The following is a 25,000-nucleotide window of genomic DNA, read 5'->3' as shown; positions in this document are numbered from 1 at the left end:
AGGTTGGACGATGTGTCTTGGCCCTGACATCGTCCAGGGTGGACTGCGTGTCTTGGCCCTGACATCGTCTAGGGTGGACGGCGTGTCTTGGCCCTGACATCGTCCAGGGTGGACTGCGTGTCTTGGCCCTGACATCGTCCAGGGTGGACGGCGTGTCTTGGCCCTGACATCGTCCAGGGTAGACGGCGTGTCTTGGCCCTGACATCGTCCAGGGTGGACGGCGTGTCTTGGATCTGACATCGTCCAGGGTGGACGGCATGTCTTGGCCCTGACATCGTCCAGGGTAGACGGCGTGTCTTGGCCCTGACATCGTCCAGGGTGGACGGCGTGTCTTGGCCCTGACATCGTCCAGGGTGGACGGCGTGTCTTGGCCCTGACATCGTCTAGGGTGGACTGCGTGTCTTGGCCCTGACATCGTCTAGGGTGGACGGCGTGTCTTGGCCCTGACATCGTCCAGGGTGGACTGCGTGTCTTGGCCCTGACATCGTCCAGGGTGGACTGCGTGTCTTGGCCCTGACATCGTCCAGGGTGGACGGCGTGTCTTGGCCCTGACATCGTCCAGGGTGGACGGCGTGTCTTGGCCCTGACATCGTCCAGGGTGGACGGCGTGTCTTGGCCCTGACATCGTCCAGGGTGGACGGCGTGTCTTGGCCCTGACATCGTCCAGGGTGGACGGCGTGTCTTGGACATCAGCCAGTGATCTCAATGGTACCTATGCTGTAAGAGTTTCCATAGAGATGGCTGACCAACGGCCATTTTGTGAAAGCCATGCATCAGACTGTAGAGCACCTGACAAGCTGGGTTGACAGGAAGTGGCATAATACTGAGGTGTAGATGGATGTTTAGACTCAGGCTGAGTCACTCAGCAGAACGATTCAAACGGGTCTCTCTCAATAATATGTGGTCGACAATCTAAGGTCTGCTATTGTGAAAAACCCATTATTCCCCTGTTCTAGTAAGTGTTATGTGACTGATGCATGGAGGGTTATGTGTATTCATCATAGAGAGTCATGTGTATTCATCACAGAGAGTCATGTGTATTCATCACAGAGAATCATGTGCATGCCATCATAAGGCAAGCCCAAAGATCTCTCTCTCTGTCTCTCTCTCTCTCTGTCTCTCTCTCTATCTCTCTCTTCCTCTCTCTCTCTTTCTCTCTCTCTCTCTGTCTCTCTCTCTCTTCCTCTCTCTCTCTTTCTCTCTTTCTCTCTCTCTCTGTCTCTCAAAGATTAATTAAAAACATTTCAGCCCCCTATTCAGCCCCCTTTTCTTTCCCTTTCTCTCTCTCTCTCTCTCTCTCTCTCTCTCTCTCTCTCTCTCTCTCTCTCTCTCTCTCTCTCTCTCAAAAATGAATTAAAAACATTCCAGCCCAAAAGCTCACTTGTCACTTACCAATAGACACCAACTTGATGTGTTCCCTGTCCAAAAATTCCAGAGCGACGGACACATTTTCCAATTTCATCTGTCGGAAGTTGGGTCTGGTGTGGTGTTTTTTGTACATCTTTTTCTGGCTCAGAACCTCCAGGAGCCCAATGAGCTTTAACCCGTCGCCAAAATCCTTCTGCAGGTCTGTCACGGTCTTATTGACACACTTGAGATGCTCGTTGCACCACCTTGTAAAGGTGTTCTGTTGGATTTTCTTCCATGGTGCATCCTCGGCAAGATCTTTCTCCGTAGCCGGCATCTCGTCTTCCTCGTCCCCCTCGAAGCTGTCAGTGCCCTGGTAGTGCTGCGGTGGCTGGCTGTCGTCGTAGTAATGTGTGTTATTGCTCGTCATGTTGGCGGTTTTCCGTGTGTCCCTTTTTATACAGCAAGTCAGACCGATGTGTGAAGTTATCTGCAAAAAAAGTTTAGCGTGTCGATGTCAAGCTCGAGCGCACTTGCTGTGGTAAAAGTTCAAAACTTGGGAGAAGAGAGTTTAAAAAAAAAAAAGTGTCCCGGAGACTTTTCGGATGTCCTTGTGAAGAAGCCTCTTCTTGTCAGGACAATGATGAATTGATCCGATTTACAGTCCTTGTTACTGCAACGCAGCCTGTCGCGGGTTTTTAATTGGCAGTGGCTTGACAAATGTAGTCGCTGCCTCTTAATAGATATGCTCAGAGAAGAATGTCGCTTTTTGAAAAATGGTCCAGTTCGCTCTGTAGCACTTGAGGAGTAGAGTAGCAATGTAGTTCACTGGAGTCTGTTGGTTAAACTTGAATGGTGTGAGGTGGGCAAGAGTGGGGTATATAAAGAGACCGTGGGGGTCACGTCACACCCGTCGTAGACCCCATAGTCATAACTACAATCATAGGCTATTTTCTAATCCATATGGATAACGGGGTGAGTCAGGATTGGCCGTAAAGGATGATCGGGCAGTGATTGGTGGACCCCCACCCAGAGCAACAGTTGTGACAGCGCACAGTATTTTTAGCCACTCCACTTTGGGTGGTGGGATGCCGGGACTTCTTGGTTGTTGTAAAGTAGCCTAGTGTGTTATGATCCGGGATCGAGCTCCTAAATTGTTAAACAATTTAGACAAGAAAAGATAATGACGCATCCTAAAATCAAGTGGGTTTTAATATGTGGCTCATGTCGTTGTGGATTAGGCTATACTATATTCATGTTGTTATTTCGCCTATTGGTCTTTTACCACTTTGTTAAATCCTTTAAACAATATTTATTATTGATGAATGTCCTACACAGAAGCCTTGTTTACACCGTGAGCTGACATCAACATATCTGATCAAGGTTTGTGGTGTCATGTCCACACATAATATTTAAAATCGTATCCATTCAATGTTTCCGCATAGTGACTAAATTAGCTGGTGCCTCCCTGTATGCAAATTATTTCACAGATATTCTTTAAAAAGAATGTGAATGTTCCCTACCGGTCCAAAGTTTTATAACATCTACTTATTCAAGGGTTTTTCTTTACTTTTACTATTTTCTATATTGAAGAATTACAGTGAAGACATCAAAACTATGAAATAACACATATGGAATCATGTAGTAACCAAAAAAGTGTTAACCAAATTTAAATATATTTTACATTTGAGATTCTTCAAAGTAGCCACCCGTTGCCTTGATGACAGCTTTGCACACTCTTGGCATTATCTCAACCAGCTTCATGAGGTAGTCACCTGGAATGTCTTTTAATTAACAGGTGTGCCTTCTTAAAAGTTCATTTTTTGAATTTCTTTCCTTTATAATGAGTTTTAGCCAATCAGTTGTGTTGTGACAAGGTAGGAGTGGTATGCAGAAGATAGCCCTATCTGGTAAAAGACAAACGTCCATATTATGGCAAGAACAGCTCAAATAAGCAAAGAGAAATGACAGTCCATCATTACTTTAAAACATTAAGGTCAGTCAATATGGAAAATGTCAAGAACTTTGAACATTCCTTCAACTCCAGTCGCAAAAACCATCAAGCGCTATGATGAAATTGGCTCTCATGAGGACCGCCACAGGAATGGAAGACCCAGAGTTACCTCTGCTGCAGAGGATAAGTTCATTAGAGTTACCAGCCTCAGAAATTGCAAATAAATGCTTCACAGAGTACAAGTAACAGACACATTTCACCATCAACTACTCAGATGAGACTGTGAATCAGGCCTTCGTGGTCTAATTGCTGCAAAGAAACCACTATTAAAGGTCACAAATAAGAAGAAGAGTCTTGCTAGGGCCAAGAAACACGAGCAATGGACATTAGACTGGTGGAAATTTGGCCTGGAGTCCAAATCTGATGTTTTTGTTTCCAACCGCTGTGTCTTTTTGAGACGCGGTGTGGGTAAACGGATGGTCTCTGTATGTGTATTTCCCACCGTAAAGCACGGAGGAAGAGGTGTTATGGTGTGGGGGTGCTTTGCTGGTGACACTGTCTGTGATTTAGGCTCACTTAACCAGCATGGCTACCACAGCATTCTGCAGCGATACGCCGTCCCATCTCGTTTGGGCTTAGTTGGACTATAATGTGTTTTTCAACAACCTCCAGGCTGTGTAAGGGCTATTTGACCAAGAGTGAGAGTGATGGAGTTCTGCATCAGATGGCCTGGCCTCCACAATCCCCCGACTTCAACCAAATTGAGATGGTTTGGGATGTGTCGGACCGCAGAGTGATGGAAAAGCAACCAACAAGTGCTCAGCATATGTGGGAACTCCTTCAAGACTGTTGGAAGAGCATTCCAGGTGAAGCTGGTTGACAGAATACCAAGAGTGTGCAAAGCTGTCATCAAGGCAAAGACGGCCTGTTTGAAGAATCTGAAATATAAAATATATTTTGATTTGTTTAACAATTTTTGGTTACTAAATTATTCCATTTGTGTTATTTCATAGTGTTGATGTCTTAACTATTATTCTACAATGTAGAAAATAGTTTAAAAAATAGTTCTAAAACTTTTGATCAATAATGTATTTATTTAAAACAATTGCTGATGCCATGATTTTAGAGACCGGTATAATGATGATTTAAATAGTTTGATCATCCAGATCTGTTTACACTTGTATTGATATCCAGACACAAATCACACATTGCCTGACTAACTCTGGAGGTGGTTAGAAAGATCTGATCACAATCAGATCACAGTGTGTCGTTTAAATAATCTACACCTGCAGATGTGGGCAAAATCAGAATTTGGACAAGATCAGGACAAAGGGCGGATGTCAGCACCGGGTATAAACGGGGCTTCTGTGTTTAGCCTCTGATGGTTATGTTGTCCTTTTGCACCTTTTATCAAATTGCTAAATCATTTTAAGAAAATTTAAACTGATAGGGATTATCTTTATCTCCGAGAGAGAGCGAGAGAGAGAGAAAGAGAGAGAGAGAGAGAGAGAGAGAGAGAGAGAGAGAGAGAGAGAGAGAGAGAGAGAGAGAGAGAGAGAGAGAGAGAGAGAGAGAGAGAGAGAGAGAGAGAGAGAGGGGGAGAGAGAGAGAGAGAGAGAGCGAGGGAGAGGATGAGAGAGGGAGAGAGAGAGAGGGAGGGAGAGAGAGAGAGAGAGAGAGGGAGAGGGTGAGAGAGGGAGAGGGAGAGTTGAGAGGGAGAGAGAGAGAGTTGAAAGGGGGAGAGAGAGAGAGAGAGAGAGATTTGGGAAGCTTGATTATGAGCCATGAGGTCATATTGCTAGTTGTTCATCGGGCTACGAAAGTCATTGTCATTACGTATGGTTCACAATTATGTGCCACCTCTCTGTGAAATATGTATTGTCAATAAACAATCTCACAGAGGTCAACAATGCTTTCCTCCATGAAGACTAGTGTCCCTTTCAATGCAGCTCTGCAATTGTTGACCAGAGGTCAAATGACCCCTGACCTCCTCACGGGCAGAGGGAGCTCAGGGAAACATAGATGTCATATTATGTCATGCCAGGCAAATACCATAAACGCTAACATCAACTAATGATATTTAGACCAGACATTAGTCTGCAAAGTCGGCTGTTGTCTAAGTGACCTACAGCTCTGAGAATGTTCAACAGAGTGATTGGCTGTATGTTGTTATGTCATTAGCCTAAAATAACTTATCAATAAACATCATTATAAAAAGTTTATGTGCCCACATTTGTAGACGATTAACAGGCATTGTTGTCTGGATATCAATCTCGCGTAAACAGATCTGGACGGTCAAACCATTTAAACCGTCCTGAAACCGACCCTCTAAAATCATTGACAGGTGGCACCATTGACTTATGCCATCAGTGATTGTCTTTAAAATAAATAAATATTATTTTAAAATTGTATCTGTCAGTTACTTTGCATACAGGGAGGCACCAGCTAATCTGGTCACAATGGGGACACAGTGGGATGGATAAGAGACTCTATATGCAACAAACCTTGGAAAAGTGATTGGATCATATTGATCAGATCACGAAACTCACATGTTAGCGCTTGGTGTAAACTGTCTGATGCTGGGACAGCACTTGTGTGACTATTTTATTGGTTCCATTGTGCCAGACAAGCCCAGTTGAAGTATTTTAAGTTATTTAAAATACTGTTTGAAACCAGGTCTGACACACACACACAGAGTGTAAGCTATCCTTGACAGGGTAAGCATAGCTAGTTGTGGGCTAAGAATAACTGTGACACATACACAGAGAATGTCCAGGATAACTGTGACACATACACAGAGAATATCCAAGATAACTGTGACACATACACAGAGAATGTCCAGGATAACTGTGACACATACACAGAGAACGTCCAGGATAACTGTGACACATACACAGAGAATGTCCAGGATAGTCATGCCCCAGACAGGACACGGGTAGGATTCCTTCTTGTTGTTTCAACACACTTCAGAGAAAATAATACTTCATGTTATATGTTTAACAACTTGTTATAAGCATGTATGAGCCTTTATAACTTCTTATTAGTCTTAAAGAGTTATGTCCCTCCTTGTATACGTTTTTCTAACTTTTTTCCCAACTAGCTCAAAACGGCCTAAATGTAATCAGAATCATAACGACGTATTTTCTTATGCTTTTTCTCTCCAGTTTTGTGATATCCAATTGCGATGCAGTTACGATCTTGTCTCATCGCTGCAAGTCCCCAACGGGCTCGGGAGAGGCGAAACACGACCCACCAAACCGTGCTCCTTAACACCCGCCAGCCGCACCAATGTGTCGGAGGAAACACCGTTCAACTGACGACCGGAAGTCAGCCTGCAGGCGCCCGGCCCACCACAAGGAGTCGCTAGAGCACGGTGAGCCAGGTAAAGCACCACCGGTCAAACACGCCCCTAACCCGGACGACGCTGGTCCAATTGTGCGCCGCCCCATGGCACACCCGATCACGGCCCGGCAGTGACACAGCCTGGGATCGAACCCCGAGTATCAAACCGCAGCGCCACTCGGGGAGGCCTACGACGTGAGTAAATGTATCACACAGTGAATATATTCCAGAACATTCCTCAGACACTTGCCCTTGAGTCAGGAGATCAAGATCATTTCTATATTCACCGTCGGTCCAGTATAACTGCCAGTCAGGCTAATTCTGGCCCTTGAGGTTACATACAATCTCAGTAAACCATGAGTGTTAGTAAAGTCTCTGTGTAATGAGTGTAATATAGAAGACCTCGTCAGCATCCTTGGCACATCCGGAGCCTCCCCTCGTGTGTCTGACATGACTGCCTGGCTGTCAGAGACTTAATGACACTGATATAGAGTCTGTGTCCCACATAGAACACTATTCCCTATTCCCTATTCCCTGTGGAGTGGACCAGTAGTGGACCATGTAAGGAAGTGTGATTTGGAACGCAGACATAGAGTTCCGTGTATTGGTTGTTATTACGGCCGGGGGTAATGTGATGCCGGGAAAAGAGTTCTGTGTGACACCGACACGGTCGCGCTGGTGATTTCATGAATGGGATTCCTTCTGAAAACCTTAAACGCTCTACCGTTACCCATTGGGAAACCTTTGGCACATGACGTCTTGGTGACGTTGTCTTCGGGTTGTAATGAGAAGACGTCATATAACCAGAACAACTGGTCTCTGTTATAAACGAGATGTTTCTTGATCGCATTAACCTTTTAACCTCTACACCAATAAAATAATATGTGTATTTAGCCTCAATAAAGGCCAGTAATGAATCATTTTTGTTTGAATGACTAAAACTGTGATAGATTGTGAATTGCAAACATCTCCACCAGCCAATTAAGTTGCTCAATTAGAGTAAACTAATGTTGAATTGGAATTTGCATAGACTTTTAAATTCTTCCAAAAGATAGTATACATTCATTTCCATTATGTCTGCTCCGTTTACTCCTGATGGAAGATAGGCCTAGTTAAATTAGGACTGATATCAAACGTTGATAAAATATATTTTCAAATGCATGTAAATGTATGTGTTTACGGTTTATATGCTTAGAATACCAGTAAAATGACATGTACTGAATGATATTGTGAAACATATAAAAGATAACAGGCACAATATTGATATCGATTTGAAAGGCTTTTTCTATTTGCACAGACAAAAATATCCCAGAACAATATTTCTCTATTGTCCATTATCACCAGTTTTGACTTATTATCAATCAAATGTATTTATAAAGCCCTTTTTACATCAGCTGATGTCACAAAGTGCTGTACAGAAACCCAGCCTGAAACCCCAAACAGCAAACAATGCAGATGTAGAAACACAGTGGCTGGGAAAAACTCCCTAGAAAGGCAGGAACCTAGAAGGAAACCTAGAGAGGAACCAGGTTCTGAGGGGTGGCCAGTCCTCTTCTGGCTGTGCCAGGTGGAGAGGAACCAGGCTCTGAGGGGCGGCCAGTCCTCTTCTGGCTGTACTGGGTAGAGAGGAACCAGGCTCTGAGGGGTGGCCAGTCCTCTTCTGGCTGTACTGGGTAGAGAGGAACCAGGCTCTGAGGGGTGGCCAGTCCTCTTCTGGCTGTACTGGGTAGAGAGGAACCAGGCTCTGAGGGGTGGCCAGTCCTCTTCTGGCTGTACTGGGTAGAGAGGAACCAGGCTCTGAGGGGTGGCCAGTCCTCTTCTGGCTGTGCCAGGTGGAGATTATAAGATTACATGGTTAATAAGCATTCCTTTAATGGGCAGCTCAAACGCCTGGTAGAGGATATTTTTCAAGAGTTCTTTAAAATTGTAAAGCAACAACATATTAGTAATTTAATTGATGTTTTAAAAGTCAACAACATTTTACAACCTTGTAATTTCCCATATTATACACAATTAGTACAAAAAAAATATGGTAAATGACATTTGGTTTTGCTCACATTCACTTCCTTTGAATGGGTGTCTAAAAAAATATGGGAGTCCGAAAATGAAAACCATATGATTATTTGACTAAATGGTATTGGTTGAGATGATAAAATATGCCAAACAAAATTCCTATGCTTAAATTAATTTAATATTGTTTATCAAAATTAGCTCAACTGTCCTGTTCAGCTGCCTGTTTAAGTAACGCAGACTGCCACATTTTCTAGGTTTGATTTATTTACTGATAGCCAGGGGCACACTCCAACACTTACATTATTTACAAAGGATGTGTTTAGTGAGTCCGCCAGATCAGAGGTAGTAAGGACGACCAGGGATGTTCTCTTTGATAATTGTGTGAATTAGACCATTTTCCTGTTCTGCTAAGCATTCAAAAAGTACTTTTGGGTGTCAGGGAAAACGTATGGAGTAAAAAGTACATCATTTTGTTTAGGAGTGTAGTGAAGTAAAAGTAAAATTGGTCAAATATAGAAATAGTAAAGTACAGATACCCCAAAAACCTACTTAAGTAGTACTTTAAAGTATTTTTACTGAAGTACTTTACACCACTGCACTGCGGCCTCGTCGATGTCTCCTGTAAGTCCACGATCAGCTCCTTTGTTTTGTTTAACGACAAGAGAGGTTATTTTCCAGGCACCACTCCACCAGGGCTCTCACCGTCTCCCTGCAGGCTGTCTCATTGTTGTTACTAATCAGGTCTACCACTGTTGAGTCGTCAGCAATCTTGATGATTAAGTTGTAGATGTGCGTGTCTACGCGGTCATGGGTGAACAGGGAGAGTACAGAAGGTGGCTGAGCACACACCCCTGTGGGGGCCCAGTGTTGAAGATCAGCGTGGCAGAGGTGTTGTTGCACACCTTCACCACTTGGGGAACAAGATAAAACTAGCTGAAACGACCCACCTACGATGCCCCACATGGCTGCTTCTGGTCATTGTTGTTAGCTATCTGGCCTTTCAGAATCATAACAAAGCATGGCTTCTAGACCCATTGATATGTTTTTGTCAATTAGCAGACACGTTTATTCAGAACGACTTACAGGAGCAATTAGGATCAAGTGCCTTGCTCAAGAGCACATCGACAGATTTTTCACGTAGTCCGGTTAGGGATTCGAAAGCACTGACCTTTCAGCTACTGTTCTTAACCGCTAGACTACCTGCCACCACTTCCGTGACATTGTCAGCCACCCCATCAATATTTGCATGTTTGTACACTGTACGTATCACTGACACGTACAGTATTAAGAGTGATTATATTTTATTTTTCAAATAATTTACTGTTCAAAATATACCTCCAGGTAACAAAATAGCCACAACTACTATATAATATACCTCCAGGTAACAACATAGCCACAACTACTATATAATATACCTCCAGGTAACAACATAGCCACAACTACTATATAATATACCTCCAGGTAACAACATAGCCACAACTACTATATAATATACCTCTAGGTAACAACATAGCCATGACTACTATATAATACTATATAATATACCTCTAGGTAACAACATAGCCATGACTACTATATAATATACCTCTAGGTAACAACATAGCCATGACTACTATATAATATACCTCTAGGTAACAACATAGCCATGACTACTATATAATACTATATAATATACCTCCAGGTAACAACATAGCCACAACTACTATATAATATACATCCAGGTAACAAAATAGCCATGACTACTATATAATATACCTCCAGGTAACAACATAGCCATGACTACTATATAATACTATATAATATACCTCCAGGTAACAACATAGCCACAACTACTATATAATATACCTCTAGGTAACAACATAGCCATGACTACTATATAATATACCTCTAGGTAACAACATAGCCAGGACTACTATATAATACTATATAATATACCTCCAGGTAACAACATAGCCACAACTACTATATAATATACATCCAGGTAACAAAATAGCCACAACTACTATATAATATACCTCCAAGTAACAACATAGCCACAACTACTATATAATATACCTCCAGGTAACAACATAGCCACAACTACTATATAATATACCTCCAGGTAACAACATAGCCAGGACTACTATATAATATACCTCTAGGTAACAACATAGCCACAACTACTATATAATATACCTCCAGGTAACAACATAGCCACAACTACTATATAATATACCTCTAGGTAACAACATAGCCATGACTACTATATAATATACCTCTAGGTAACAACATAGCCAGGACTACTATATAATACTATATAATATACCTCTAGGTAACAACATAGCCATGACTACTATATAATACTATATAATATACCTCTAGGTAACAACATAGCCATGACTACTATATAATACTATATAATATACCTCCAGGTAACAACATAGCCATGACTACTATATAATATACCTCCAGGTAACAACATAGCCATGACTACTATATAATATACCTCTAGGTAACAACATAGCCATGACTACTATATAATATACCTCTAGGTAACAACATAGCCACGACTACTATATAATATACCTCTAGGTAACAACATAGCCATGACTACTATATAATACTATATAATATACCTCCAGGTAACAACATAGCCACAACTACTATATAATACTATATAATATACCTCCAGGTAACAACATAGCCACAACTACCATATAATATACCTCCAGGTAACAACATAGCCACAACTACTATATAATATACCTCTAGGTAACAACATAGCCACAACTACTATATAATATACCTCTAGGTAACAACATAGCCATGACTACTATATAATATACCTCTAGGTAACAACATAGCCACAACTACTATATAATATACCTCTAGGTAACAACATAGCCATGACTACTATATAATATACCTCTAGGTAACAACATAGCCACAACTACTATATAATATACCTCTAGGTAACAACATAGCCATGACTACTATATAATATACCTCTAGGTAACAACATAGCCACAACTACTATATAATACACCTCTAGGTAATAACAAAGCCATGACTACTGTATATTCAACTACTGTATATTCCAAACCACAAAGTCAAAGGGAACAAAATGCAAGCAGCAAACTGAGAACCATAATATAAACTCAATATAACTCACATACACACAGTAATGTTTGTTTTCGAAAAACAGGTTTTAATAAGCTTAAACAATCATGTTCAGGTTAAAGCAACGTTTATATGAACTAAAGTTCAGGAAGTTTAGCAGCAGAAAGAAATTTGGTAGAGGAGGTGTTACTACTGGGTTTGATTCCATCCTCGTCTGTGAAGATTTAGGAACTTGAATGAAAACAAACTGTTGTCTATTAGAAGATGTCCCACAACTAAATTCAAGATTAATTTGTGAACAGAGGATCAGTATTGATTTTGGTGGGTTGTTTATTTTTTACAATAGCATACTCATGCTGGGTACTAACACCAAAAACAACCTCGACCTGCATGCACTGACTACTCAAATAAACATAGAGGTATTGAAAACAGAGGTAGAAAACACTTACCAACACTTACTTGGTTCTCTTAATAAACTCACCATAAATACACTTTTACATCATTTGGCTATGAAATATACACTGCTCTCTCAAAATAGACTTTCTACAAAGCTATTACAAATGGAGATTTTAGTGATATTTCTCTCCCACGTTAGTCGATACCACTTCTGAACCTATGCTAATCAAACAAATACAAAGTAAAACAAAAACCTCATATTAAACATAAGTAAACTTTTTAACTTTTCTCTTAGACTATATGTAGCATGCCTTATTAACTCTAATGTAACTAGACTTTTAATGTGTCACAAAATTTCACAGTTGTTAACAGATCATTTAAAACGTTTAAAATGCTGCCTCGTTTTTTTTTGCGACAAATCGAACGGTTCAATCCAGACACATTTAGAATTTGCCCCAAAAAAAACGATTGACAGAATTTTACATAACAATCCAATTTGAAGAATGCCTTCTGCAATCAAACTTGTTTCGCTGCCTCATGGTCTACCAATCGTCTGTCCCCACACACAGGCATACCATCACGTACGACCAGACACAGCACAAATTAAATATCCTATCTCTGGTATGTTCACAAGCGTCATTCAACTATGGAATGCTGACCGTCAACATTGTCTAGCTGTGTACCTGGAGAAAAAAAGAAATGTTTTTTTTAATGACATTTCAGAACATGTGGAAAGACCAACCCAAGCCAAGAAAATCCAACCCCCTTATAAAAAACACATTCCTTTCTCTTCACATTTAAGAAGGTGTTAGTAGATTAAAAAGTACAGAAACAATTCAGTTATGAATAGTGTGTACATTAGGTATTTTGTGACATTCACAAGCTCAAGGTTAAATATTCGCTGTTCTTTGTCTGTTGTATGAATAGCTGCTACAGTATATTCAAATAGATAGATCACACTATCGAAACATGACACATATACAGTTAATGTGTTACTGTACGAAAAAATATCCATAAAGCATCTTGGGTTAGGAGTGCTGATCTAGGATCAGTCCTCCCCGACCCCCGGCCACGTCCATGTGATGTTGTTCATTATGATCCCAAAGTTAAAACTGATCCAAGATCAGAACTCCTACTGTGAGACTCTTAAAAAATAAAAAAACATGGGCCCCAGTCTTCACGGGTGAACTGGTCAAAGGCATATCAGAGACAGTGTGGCTTGGCATGTGAGCTGGGATGTGTAGTCTGGGATGTGTAGTCTGGGATGTGTAGTCTGGCATGTGAGCTGGGATGTGTAGTCTGGGATGTGTAGTCTGGGATGTGTAGTCTGGGATGTGTAGTCTGGCATGTGAGCTGGGATGTGTAGTCTGGGATGTGTAGTCTGGGATGTGTAGTATGGGATGTGTAGTATGGGATGTGTAGTCTGGGATGTGTAGTCTGGGATGTGTAGTCTGGCAGGTGAGCTGGGATGTGTAGTCTGGGATGTGTAGTCTGGGATGTGTAGTCTGGGATGTGTAGTATGGGATGTGTAGTCTGGGATGTGTAGTCTGGGATGTGTAGTCTGGGATGTGAGCTGGGATGTGAGCTGGGATGTGTAGTCTGGGATGTGTAGTCTGGGATGTGTAGTCTGGCATGTGAGCTGGGATGTGTAGTCTGGGATGTGTAGTCTGGGATGTGTAGTCTGGGATGTGTAGTCTGGGATGTGTAGTCTGGCATGTGAGCTGGGATGTGTAGTCTGGGATGTGTAGTCTGGGATGTGTAGTCTGGGATGTGTAGTCTGGCATGTGAGCTGGGATGTGTAGTCTGGGATGTGTAGTCTGGGATGTGTAGTCTGGGATGTGTAGTCTGGGATGTGTAGTCTGGGATGTGTAGTCTGGGATGTGGAAGAAGAAAATACAGACTGGGCGTGCTAACTTGACATATTTGGGTGGCTAATTATACAGTCACTGCATGACAAAGCAGTCAGAAGCCATGCATACTCTACCGACGGCACACCTGGGATCAAATACCATGTCTAACTCCTTCAAATGCTGTGGGTGTTTTCCTTAGCCTGCCTGGAGTGACAGATGGGTGGGGTTTGCCGTTTGGGGACAATTATTTTGGTCCATTAAATCAGGAATCTCAATCAAACACCGATAAGGGTTTTTGAAATGATTTCAGAATAGTATTTCAACCCAAGTCTGTCTGACGGTGCACTAAGTTAAGTTCAGTAAATAAAAGAAGTGACTGTGACTGTGGACAAAAATAGCCAGGACACTGGTATGTGGGTGAGATGGTTGGTTAAACATAGACTTGAAACACCGGGCTAGGACTGACAGGTGCATTAGAACAGCTGCTAGACTAGCACACACATCTCCCATACACTTCCCCCTTTAATGAGGACACCATAACAAATAGGCATTTACACAACTCTGAAAACCCAGATTAAACATCCTCACTAATAACAAATTCACTCTAGGTAGGACATCTGGAGTGATCATTGTATTTTTAAAGTGAATGTAAATGAATGAGAAAATATTTTAGAGCGTAATGCTTTATAAATTAACTATTGCCTTTAAACATTTTTTTTTTGTAGGGAAAAGCATTTGTCACTCTAGACTAGAACTCTATACTAGGTCTTCATTATTCATTTAATTCTAATTGAGAAAAATCCCCATGGTTTGAGCTATTCACAAGACACGGGCACAGACATTAAATTATTTCACCTATTCGACATATTCCTTTAAATAATAAATTACACGTGTAGATATAATTATATTTTCAGAAAGATTCTACTAGGACTTATTTACAACATCATGTGGATTTTATTTATTTATTTAAGAGTTTTTAATTCAGCAAATGTGCAAGATGCAGAGGTGGTTCTTGTTAAAAGATGACCAATCAATTAACATATTAATAATTACATTTAGTAAAATACAAGATGAGAGTTGTATAAGAGTAGTATAAGACATTTAAACTCAGGACCAACTGAGTCCCATAGTCAAGACCCGTGAGACAGACAGAGAGACAGAGACAGAATGAGATGTCACAGGGACAGAACCAGCTAGATTTATGCGGGAAAGGTACTATCCAATTAAATGTAAGTATCCACCCTATGTTCTCAGCTTCATGAAGACCTGTGTCCCCCAGAACAGGAGAGAAAATGAGTCCATCTTTTCCATCAGAACTATGAGCACACTTATCTCCTGTTTTCTGAAGTTTTCCATTTTTAACATGCTCCTGTTTTCTGAACAGTTGTCATCTGAATTTCCTCTTCCTAGCGATGAATTAGAGGAATGGCGTGTGATCTGTTGTTCGTCCCAGATCGATGTGATAAGGGGGTGGGGATGGAGGGTAGTTGTCTATAAGCAGACATTACCGTCTTTGTCGGTGTAACTTGTCACTGATCTGACCTGCTCAACATCGGGCCTCTCAACAAGCTAGCCACGAATCAGAAGCACAGCTGTTGCCGCGGTGACAGTCAGAATAGGGTTCCGTTCTATATCACACCCCTGAGGACGCAGAGAGAGAAGTCAGAGGTAGCATTTAGAGATGTAAGCACACTTACTGTGAGACACACACACACACACACACACACACACACACACACACACACAAGCACTTAGTGCACCCATTAAATACACTCAGACACATTTTGGACATAGAAAATAGTAAAATAATCAAACACTAATCTAGCAGTGATGTCATACTGGAGAGCACGGTATGAAACGGCCCACCTGTCCAATGTCTGTCACCCAAAAAATACTTGGTATGTTTCATGCATGTGCTGTATGTCTCACGATAAATGTGCCTTTGTAATTGGAAGTCTCTAGCTAGTAATTATTCAATTATACAAAAGTGTATTGCCACTCCTAGGTCAATTCTCAGGACCTGATCAAAACAAAACTCTTTTGACCTTTCCTGCAGTCGAATGATCATAGCGACCTCTAGTGGCCTCATGGGTGGAATGTCATTCATATTTTTCATAATTTTATAAACAATAAACTTTTTTTTTTTTTTTTTGCTGAAATCTGGTGTATCGATATCAAACGGTTTTGTTGTATTTCAGTCATCTGTGATGAATACTGAACAAAAATATAAACGCAACACGCAACAATTTCAAAGATTTTACTGAGTTACAGTTGATAGAAGAAAATCAGTCAATGGCAATACGTTCATTACACCCTAATCGATGGATTTCACATGACTGGGCAGGGGCGCAGCCATAGGTGGGCCTGGGAGGGCATTGGCCCACCCACTTGGCCCACCCACCCCTAGCCAATCAGAATACGTTTTTCCTCACAAAAGGTCTTTATTACAGACATAAATACTTCTAAGCACCCCCTGTCCCCCTCCTCAGACGATCTTGCAGGTGAAGGAGCCAGATGTGGAGGTCCTGGGCTGGCGTTGTTACATGTACTGCAACGTTGGAGGCGGTTTATGGTAGAGAAATTAACATTAAATTCTCTGGCAACAGCTCTGGTGGACATTCCTGCAGTCAGCATGCCAATTGCACCCTCAAAACTTGAGACATCTGTGGCATAGTGTTGTATTACAAAACTGCACATTTTAGAGTGACCTTTTATTGTCCCCAGCACAAGGTGTACCTGTGTAATAATCATGCTGTTTAATCAGCTTATTAATATGCCACACCTGTCAGGTAGATGGAGAGGAGAAATGCTCACTGACACATTTGTGCACCACATTTTCTTTATCTGGAACATTTCTGGGATCTTTTATTTTCAGCTCATGAAAAATGGGACCAACACTTTACATGTTGCGTTTATATTTTTGTTCAGTATATATATATTGGGATGCAAACTAAAAATGGAATACATTTCAACTCTATATCTGACATGGTACAGCCCATAACCATGTGTGTGAGGTGTTCACTTTTGTTTCAAAGTAGATTTCTTAAAGACCACCAAGAAACACTCTGGGTGACCCTGATTTAGCCCACTGCAGTAAAAGGTTAATCTGTAAGAAAGGCCCTGAGACTTTAGGAATACTTTACTTGACTATCTAATTTTACTTGCCTGAACTACGTACAGTAATATCTATATATTAGATACGTAGCCAAAGTGCAGACGACCGACAGACAGAGAAGTATCCTTCCTCCTACCTTGCTTTCTGTGACGCCAGCTCGGACAACCAGCACCAAACCACTCCCAATATTATAATTATTCCTATGAAGGGGATGGAGAGAACAGGAGACTCAGACGAATGGATGTAGCTCTGGATGAAGGGAAGAAAACGAGGGACGGATGGATGGAGATGGGAGGGAGGAATGGAGGGAACGAAATAATAAATGAGTGGAGGGCAGAAACGTTGACATATGGACACCACAAAATCACACAAATAATTCAAAAACGAAACGTGATATGACATAAAGGGGGAGGGAAGTCATGGCATGGACTTCAATGGAGAGAGAGAGAGAGAGAGAGAGAGAGAGAGAGAGAGAGAAAGAGAGAGAAAGAGAGAGAAAGAGAGAGAAAGAGAAAGAGAAAGAGAGAGAGAGAGAGAGAGAGAGAGAGAATGGAATCAACAGACACAGAATAGGTGTGATGTGTTTTCTACAAAAACGTTCAAGTTTCCGCAAATGAAAACAAGAAATACAGCAAACACAATCGCAAAACAACTCACACAGAGAAATGTGGAAGTCAGAAAACAGTTAGAAACAGTCAGAATGGACAACATACGTCCAAAAGCCTTGCAATAGATATGCAATATACCATTATTAATTCCTATCACTAGGGTGACCCCTGACCTCTAACCCCAGTGTGACCTCTCACCTGCCCCCCTCCAGCCAGCCTCTCCAACTCTGCCTTGCAGCGCAGTAGCTCCTCCTCCATCCCTGCCCTCTCCCTCTGGCTGCAGTCATATAGCACCTGTAGCTCCCTCAGTTCTGTCTTCAAACCGTCACACTGAGAGAGACAGAGTAGAGCAAACTATCTAATAATCATCGAATAATCACCTAAATGAAAGCTAGACAGTTCAGGGAGCATCGAAAATTCAAAAAACACTGGATAGAGGACATATTTTTCCAAATGTTTAGGGTGAGGAAATATATAACCAATTTTCATAACCAATCGGTTATTGTAACCAATCGGTTATTGTAGAATAATTTAATTTGTGGATTTTTTTCTAATGAACTTATCCTCTGCAGCAGAGGTAACTCTGGGTCTTCCTTTACTGTGGATGTCTTCATGAGAGCCAGTTTCATCTTAGCGCTTGATGGTTTTATTGACTGACCTTCACTTATATTTATTTATTTTATAAAAGTTTTATTTAACTAGGCAAGTCATGTCTTAAAGTAATGATGGACTGTCATTTCTCTTTGCTTATTTGAGATATTCTTGCCATAACCTCTTCGGGTTAGGGGGCAGTATTTTCACGTTCGGATGAAAAGCGTGCCCAGAGTAAACTGCCTGCTACTCAGGCCCAGAAGCTAAGATATGCATATTATTAGTATATTTGGACAGAAAACACTGGAGTTTCTAAAACTGTTTGAATGATGTCTGTGAGTATAACAGAACTCATATGGCAGGCAAAAACCTGAAAAAAATCCAACCAGGAAGTGGGAAATCTGAGGTTTGTAGTTTTTCAAGTCATTGCCTATCCAATATACAGTGGGATATGGGTCATTTTGCACTTCCTAATGCTTCCACTAGATGTCAACAGTCTTTAGAACATAGTTTCAGGCTTCTATTGTGAAAGAGGAGCGAATAAGACCAGTCACAGTAGTGGCTCAGCTGAAAGCCTTTAGTTGTTGATCGCTCGCGGCCGTCAGCACGAGCTCCGTTCCCTTTCCTTTCTAAAGACAAAGGAATTGTCCAGTTGAAACATTATTGAAGATTTATGATAAAAAACATCCTAAAGATTGATTATATACATCGTTTGACATGTTTCTACGAACTGTAAAGGAACTTTTTTGACTTTTCGTCTGGACTTGCATTTGGATTGGTGAATTAACACGTGAACAAAAATGAGGTATTTGGACATAAAGATGAACTTTATCGAACAAAACAAACATTTATTGTGGAACTGGGATTCCTGGGAGTGCATTCCGATGAAGATCATCAAAGGTAAGTGAATGTTTATAACGCTATTTCTGACTTTTACTGACTCCACAACATGGCTGGTATCTGTATGACTTGTTTTGGTGGCTGAGCGCTGTACTCAGATTATTGAATGGTGTGCTTTTGCCGTAAAGCTTTTTTGAAATCTGGCACAGCGGTTGCATTAAGGAGAAGTTTATCTTTAATCCTATGCATAACAATTGTATCTTTCATCAAAGTTTATGATGAGTATTTCTGTAAATTGATGTGGCTCTCTGCAAATTCGCAGGATGTTTTCGAGGCAAAACATTACTGAACATAACGCGCCAATGTAAACTGAGATTTTGGGATATAAATATGAACTTTATCGAACAAAACATACGTGTATTGTGTAACATGAAGTCCTATGAGTGCCATCTCATGAAGATCATCAAAGGTTAGTAATTCATTTTATCTCTATTTCTGCTTTTTGTGACTCCTCTCTTTGGCTGGAAAATGGCTGTATGTTTTTTTGTGACTAGGCGCTGACCTAACATAACCGTATGGTGTGCTTTCGATGTAAAACCTTTTTGAAATCTGACACGATGGCTAGATTAACAAGAAGTTAAGCTTTAATTTGGTGTATTGCACCTTTGAATATATGAAAGTTAAATATTTAGAAAAACAATTTCAGCTGATGTTGTCAAGGGGTTCCGCTAGCCATAACAGGTTGCCATAATATGCACTTGGTCTTTTACCAAATAGGGCTATCTTCTGTATACCACCCCTACCTTGTCACAACACAACTGATTGGTTTAAACGCATTAAGAAGGAAAGAAATTCCACAAATTAACTTTGAACAAGGCACACCTGTACATTGAAATGCAGGTGACTTCCAGGTGACTACCTCTGAAGCTGGTTGAGAGACTGCCAAGAGTCTGCAAAGCTGTCATCAAGGCTAAGGTTGGCTACTTTGAAGAATCTCAAATATAACATATATTTAGATTTGTTTAACACTTTTTTTGGTTTCTACATGATTCCATATATGTTATTTCATAGTTTTAATGTCTTCACTATTATTCTACAATATAGATAATAGTAAAAATAAAGAAAAACCCTTGAATGAGTAGGTGTGTCCAAACTACTGACTGGTACTGTATATACTAGGCGGTGTCAGAGGAAGGCACAAAAAATTGTCAAAGATCCAGTCACCCAAGTCATAGACTGCTCTCTCTGCTACCACACGGCAAGCGGTACCGGAGCGCCAAGTCTAGGACTAAAAGGCTCCTTAGCAGCCTCTACCCCCAAGCCATAAGACTGCTGAACAATTAATCAAATGGCCGTCAGGACTATTTACATTGACCCCCCTCCTGTGTTTTTACACTGCTGCTACTCTCTGTTTATTATCTATACATAGTCACTTTACAAATTACCTCGACTAACTTGTACCCTCGCACATTGACTCAGTATCGGTACTCCCTGTATATAGCCTCATTATTGTTAAGTCATTTTTTTTTATTTAGTTTATTTAGTAAATATTTTCTAAACTCTATTTCTTGAACTGCGTTGTTGGTTAAGGGCTTGTAAAGTCAGCATTTCACAGTAAGGTACCTGTTGTATTGGGCACATGTGACAAATACAATTTGATTTGATTTATTTAACAAAGCCCTTTTTACATCCACAGATGTCATGAAGAGCTTTACGGTAACCTGGGTGATACCTCAAAGAGAAAGCAGAAGGACAGTGGCAAACAAACACTCCCTGGAAGGAACACTTGCGGAACACCCCAGAACAGAGGTTATGTAAACAGCAGTCCAGGTTAGTGCACTGTGTTGTGTTGTCCATTACTGCAGTACCTAAAAATAAGTATTAGCCACTTGTGTGACAGGGTAGTCTGTGATTGGCCAGCTGCTTCTCTGATGTTTTATTTTGCCACTGTGATACGTGTGGTGTGTGAGTCACTCAATATAGTTCTAAATGTGGTAGTGGGAGTCGCACTTTTCTGTGCCACAATGACCCGCCTATAACCTCCTTGAACCACCTAATCGTTTCTTGCCACAGCACAGCAGAAATTCAGTTGGCATCAATGACTACTGTTCCACCACTGTATCTTCTAATCATCTTTATCTTATGTAGCGTACCTGTCTCTGTACCAGTGAGGCCTTCTCCTCAGCTTGTTTCAGCTGGTCCCTTAGTGAGACGATCTCCCCAAATCCTCCATTCCAGCCGGTGGGGGTCATGGGCTTCCCATCGAACGAGATGTTCTTCTGAATGGACACGTCCTTCAGGCGGCAGTTGGTGCCTGTGCCCGTTGACTGGCAGTCTGCCATGGTCATGTAGCTCTCAGCCATGCCCCCCATCTCTGTGCCCACTCCGATCCCAGTGTCCTCTTCATCCTCCTTTAGGGACAGGTGGCTGAAGAAAATTACACGTTTATAAAGTGAATGAAAATGAACAATAACAAGAAGAATAAAAACAAAGAAGTTCAAGAAAATCAAGAAGAACCAACATTTTAAATTTTAAAAAAGAAGAACAAGAAGATCAAAAAAAAAAATTGAATAAGAAGAACCAGAACAAGAAGATAAAGATCAAGAAGATCACGAAGAATAACAAGAACAGCAACAAGAAGATAAAAAGAAAATAAGAAAAACATATTAAGAACAAAAAGGAGAACAATAACAAGAAGAAGAAGAAGAAGAACAACAAGAAAAATAATCTCAAGAAGAACAAGAAGAACAAGAAGAACAAGAAACACAAGAACAATTTTTTTTTAAACAAGAAGAAGAAGAAGAAGAAAAACAAGAAGAACAACAACAAGAACAAGAGAAACAAGAACAAAAATAACTAGAAGAAGAAGATTTTCTCACCCTGTCCTCTGCAGCTGTAGTCTCTCAGTCAGACGTCTGTTGTCATTCTTCAATGTCTCACACTCCTCCCTCAACGTGACACACTCCTGCTTCAGTGTTTCTACGTCTCCTGAACAAACAGGACAGGTACAGGAGTCAGGACAGCACAGGACCATCACACCCCAGGGTCGTGTTCATTAGGTACGACCCAGGAGAAAATGGTCTGAAACAGAGTGAAATGGGGAGGTACTAGCAACACAACCTCCACAGGTTCAGCCACAGGTAAACACTTTGCCGGTTTACATAAAGTATCAACTCTGAGTCTATACTCATGTGGCCTACCCCTCAAAACTATTCATCCTGTTGTACGTGCCCATGCAGCTTATAAATAGTCAAGAGACTCAATGAGAGACCCAGAAAAACAAAGACCTGGTGTGTGTCTACCTAACGTCAGACTGGAATGTGACACCTATAAACCTGTGACCCAAACCTAGGGGTGTAAGTACTTAAGTACAAATATTTTAAAGTACTTCTTAAGTAGTTTTTGGGGTATCTGTACTTTACTATTTATATTTTTGACAGCTTTTACTTCACTACATTCCTTAAGAAATGTATTTACTTTTACCTTCATGCATTTTTCTACTGAAACGTGCTCCTTACATTCTGAATGGACAGGACAGGAAAAGGGCCCAACTCACACACTTTTCAAGTTAACCTCCCTGGTCATCCTATGCATCAGATGCTGGTTGCATCATAGTTAGCAGAGGCGGACTGGCCATCTGGCATTTCAGGAAAATGCCAGACGACTGGTCCATTTTTTTGCCCATATAACTTGGTTTTGTACGCAAACGGATGAATATCTGGCTAATAATAGGGGACTCAAGTAAAATAAAAATGAGCCGGTGTAGGGGCTTCAAGGAGACAAATGGGCTAGTATGTTAGAAATGCCAGGGTACAATATCTGGTCCCAGTCTGCCCCTGATGGTTAGCATCTCACAGTCAAACACATAGATCAAGGCTGGGGTTTAATAAAATGGGTTGAGGAAAAGGCTGCAGCATTACAAATGTGTTTTACACCCCACCGCTTGTTCTCTCACAGTGAGCTGCAGGGGTGTTTGGGATACCAGAAGGGTGATGTCACACTGAGTTTGTCAGGGAATGAGGCAAGGCAGGGGGGGAGGCACGGTGACATCAGGGACTCTCGCCCAGTACATGACATCACTGCTGTGCTCTTGTAGAGAGGGTTAGGGTGTGACTCAGGGAAGGATGGCTTTACACAAGCTGTTTGCTGATGTTGCTTTGACCTGGCTGGTGGACATGAGATCAGCAAATGTACTGTGATGACCTTCCCAGATTTCGTCTTGCCATGTGATGATCTCCAGCTCCTACTTCTGTCTCTCTCCTGTGCTCCCCCTCCTCTCCCCACCTCCTCCCCTCTCCCTCTCTCTCCTGTCCCTCCTGTCCTGTCCTCACCTCCTCCCAACCTCCTCCCCTCTTTCACACCTCTCCTCCTCCACTCTCTCTCAGCTCCTCTCCTGTCCCTCCTCTCCTTTCCCCACCTCCTTCCCACCTCCTCCCCTCTCTTCCACCTTTCCTCCTCCACTCTCTCTCAGCTCCTCTCCCGTCCTCCTCCCCTCTCACCTCCTCTCCTCCTTCCCTTTCTCTCACTTCCTCTCCTCCTCTCCTCTCTCTCCTGTCCTCTCCTCCCCATCCTCTCCCCACCACTTCCCCTAAAGCTCTCTCACCTCCTCTCCTCTCCTCCTCTCTCCTTTGACTCTTCATGCTGATCTCGGCACGGAGCGTGGTGATCTCCAGCTCGTACTCCTGTGCCTCCTCGTTGAGCCTCCCCAGCTCGGCCTGATGGCGACAAAGCTCCTCCTGTAGGGAGGCGATGTCGTTCTCCCTCTCAGCCGCCGACTCCTCCGCCGCCTGCTGCAGCAGTAGCACCTGTATTGAATTAATGAATAAATCAATCTCAGCAGCAGCACCTTCAACACAAGCAAGGAACCGTCACGAACTCACCATCCCTAGAACTCGCAGAGAACACATACATAGTTCTGGAACTAGTAATATAAAGTGGAACAGCTTAAAGTAGTATTACAAGTAAAATAAAGCAGCACCTCCTCCTGGGCCAGGCGTAGCTCCTCGTGGGCCTCAATCAGTTCGCTCTTTTTCTCCTCCTCCAGAGATTCAATCTCCTCCTGTACCAAACGCAGCTGGGCTACAGGGGAGGACACGCACAAACAAACAGGAACAGGGGCTTAGATGTCTGTCGCTACGACAGCGTTTATCAAAACGCTCCTTCGGGTACCTTGTATGTTCCGCTTCATCTATTTCCGATCTAGCACACCTGATTCAACTATTCATCAAACCCACACCTGATTCAACTTATCAACTAATCATCAAACAGACACCTGATTCAATTAATTATCAAACTCACACCTGATTCAACTTATCAACAAATCATCAAACTCAAACCTAATTCAACTTATCAACTAATCATCAAACCCACACCCGATTCAAATAATCATCAGACAGCTGATTCAACTAATCATCAAACCCAAACCTGATTCAACCAATCATCAAACCCAGACCTGATTCAACTAATCATCAAACCCAGACCTGATTCAACTAATCATCAAACCCAAACCTGATTCAACTAATCATCAAACCCAGACCTGATTCAACTAATCATCAAACCCACACCTGATTCAACTAATCATCAAACCCACACCTGATTCAACTAATCATCAAACCCAGACCTGATTCAACCAATCATCAAACCCAGACCTGATTCAACCAATCATCAAACCCAAACCTGATTCAACCAATCATCAAACCCAGACCTGATTCAACTAATCATCAAACCCAGACCTGATTCAACTAATCATCAAACCCACACCTGATTCAACTAATCATCAAACCCAAACCTGATTCAACTATTCATCAAACCCAGACCTGATTCAACTAATCAACCAATCATCAGG

General features: G+C 41.7%; 2 protein-coding genes across 3 annotated transcripts in view; both read right to left on the bottom strand.

The window, feature by feature from the left end:
• Nucleotides 1–2,283, bottom strand: part of LOC139376005 (filamin-C-like) — a 42,830-nt gene extending 40,547 nt beyond the window's left edge. For both annotated transcript variants that reach the window (XM_071118036.1, XM_071118045.1), the window contains exon 1: nt 1,393–2,283. In XM_071118036.1, coding sequence (XP_070974137.1) covers nt 1,393–1,777 — 385 coding nt within the window. In that variant the 5' untranslated portion in view covers nt 1,778–2,283. The remainder of the gene's footprint in view (nt 1–1,392) is intronic.
• A 12,649-nt stretch (nt 2,284–14,932) lies between these two features.
• The window catches only part of LOC139375999 (coiled-coil domain-containing protein 136-like), a 45,087-nt gene continuing 35,019 nt past the window's right edge, over nt 14,933–25,000 (bottom strand). Inside the window, exons 5-11 of the mRNA XM_071118021.1 lie at nt 24,134–24,234; nt 23,759–23,960; nt 22,035–22,143; nt 21,309–21,582; nt 17,923–18,054; nt 17,253–17,365; nt 14,933–15,642 (exon numbers count right to left, since the gene is read on the bottom strand). Coding sequence (XP_070974122.1) covers nt 15,630–15,642; nt 17,253–17,365; nt 17,923–18,054; nt 21,309–21,582; nt 22,035–22,143; nt 23,759–23,960; nt 24,134–24,234 — 944 coding nt within the window. The 3' untranslated portion in view covers nt 14,933–15,629. The remainder of the gene's footprint in view (nt 15,643–17,252; nt 17,366–17,922; nt 18,055–21,308; nt 21,583–22,034; nt 22,144–23,758; nt 23,961–24,133; nt 24,235–25,000) is intronic.

This window comes from Oncorhynchus clarkii, chromosome 2 (genome assembly GCF_045791955.1).
Source record: "Oncorhynchus clarkii lewisi isolate Uvic-CL-2024 chromosome 2, UVic_Ocla_1.0, whole genome shotgun sequence".
Taxonomy (NCBI): domain Eukaryota; kingdom Metazoa; phylum Chordata; class Actinopteri; order Salmoniformes; family Salmonidae; genus Oncorhynchus; species Oncorhynchus clarkii.
The sequence above is the reverse complement of the archived record's forward strand: the minus strand, read 5'-3'. Positions and strand labels throughout refer to the sequence as shown.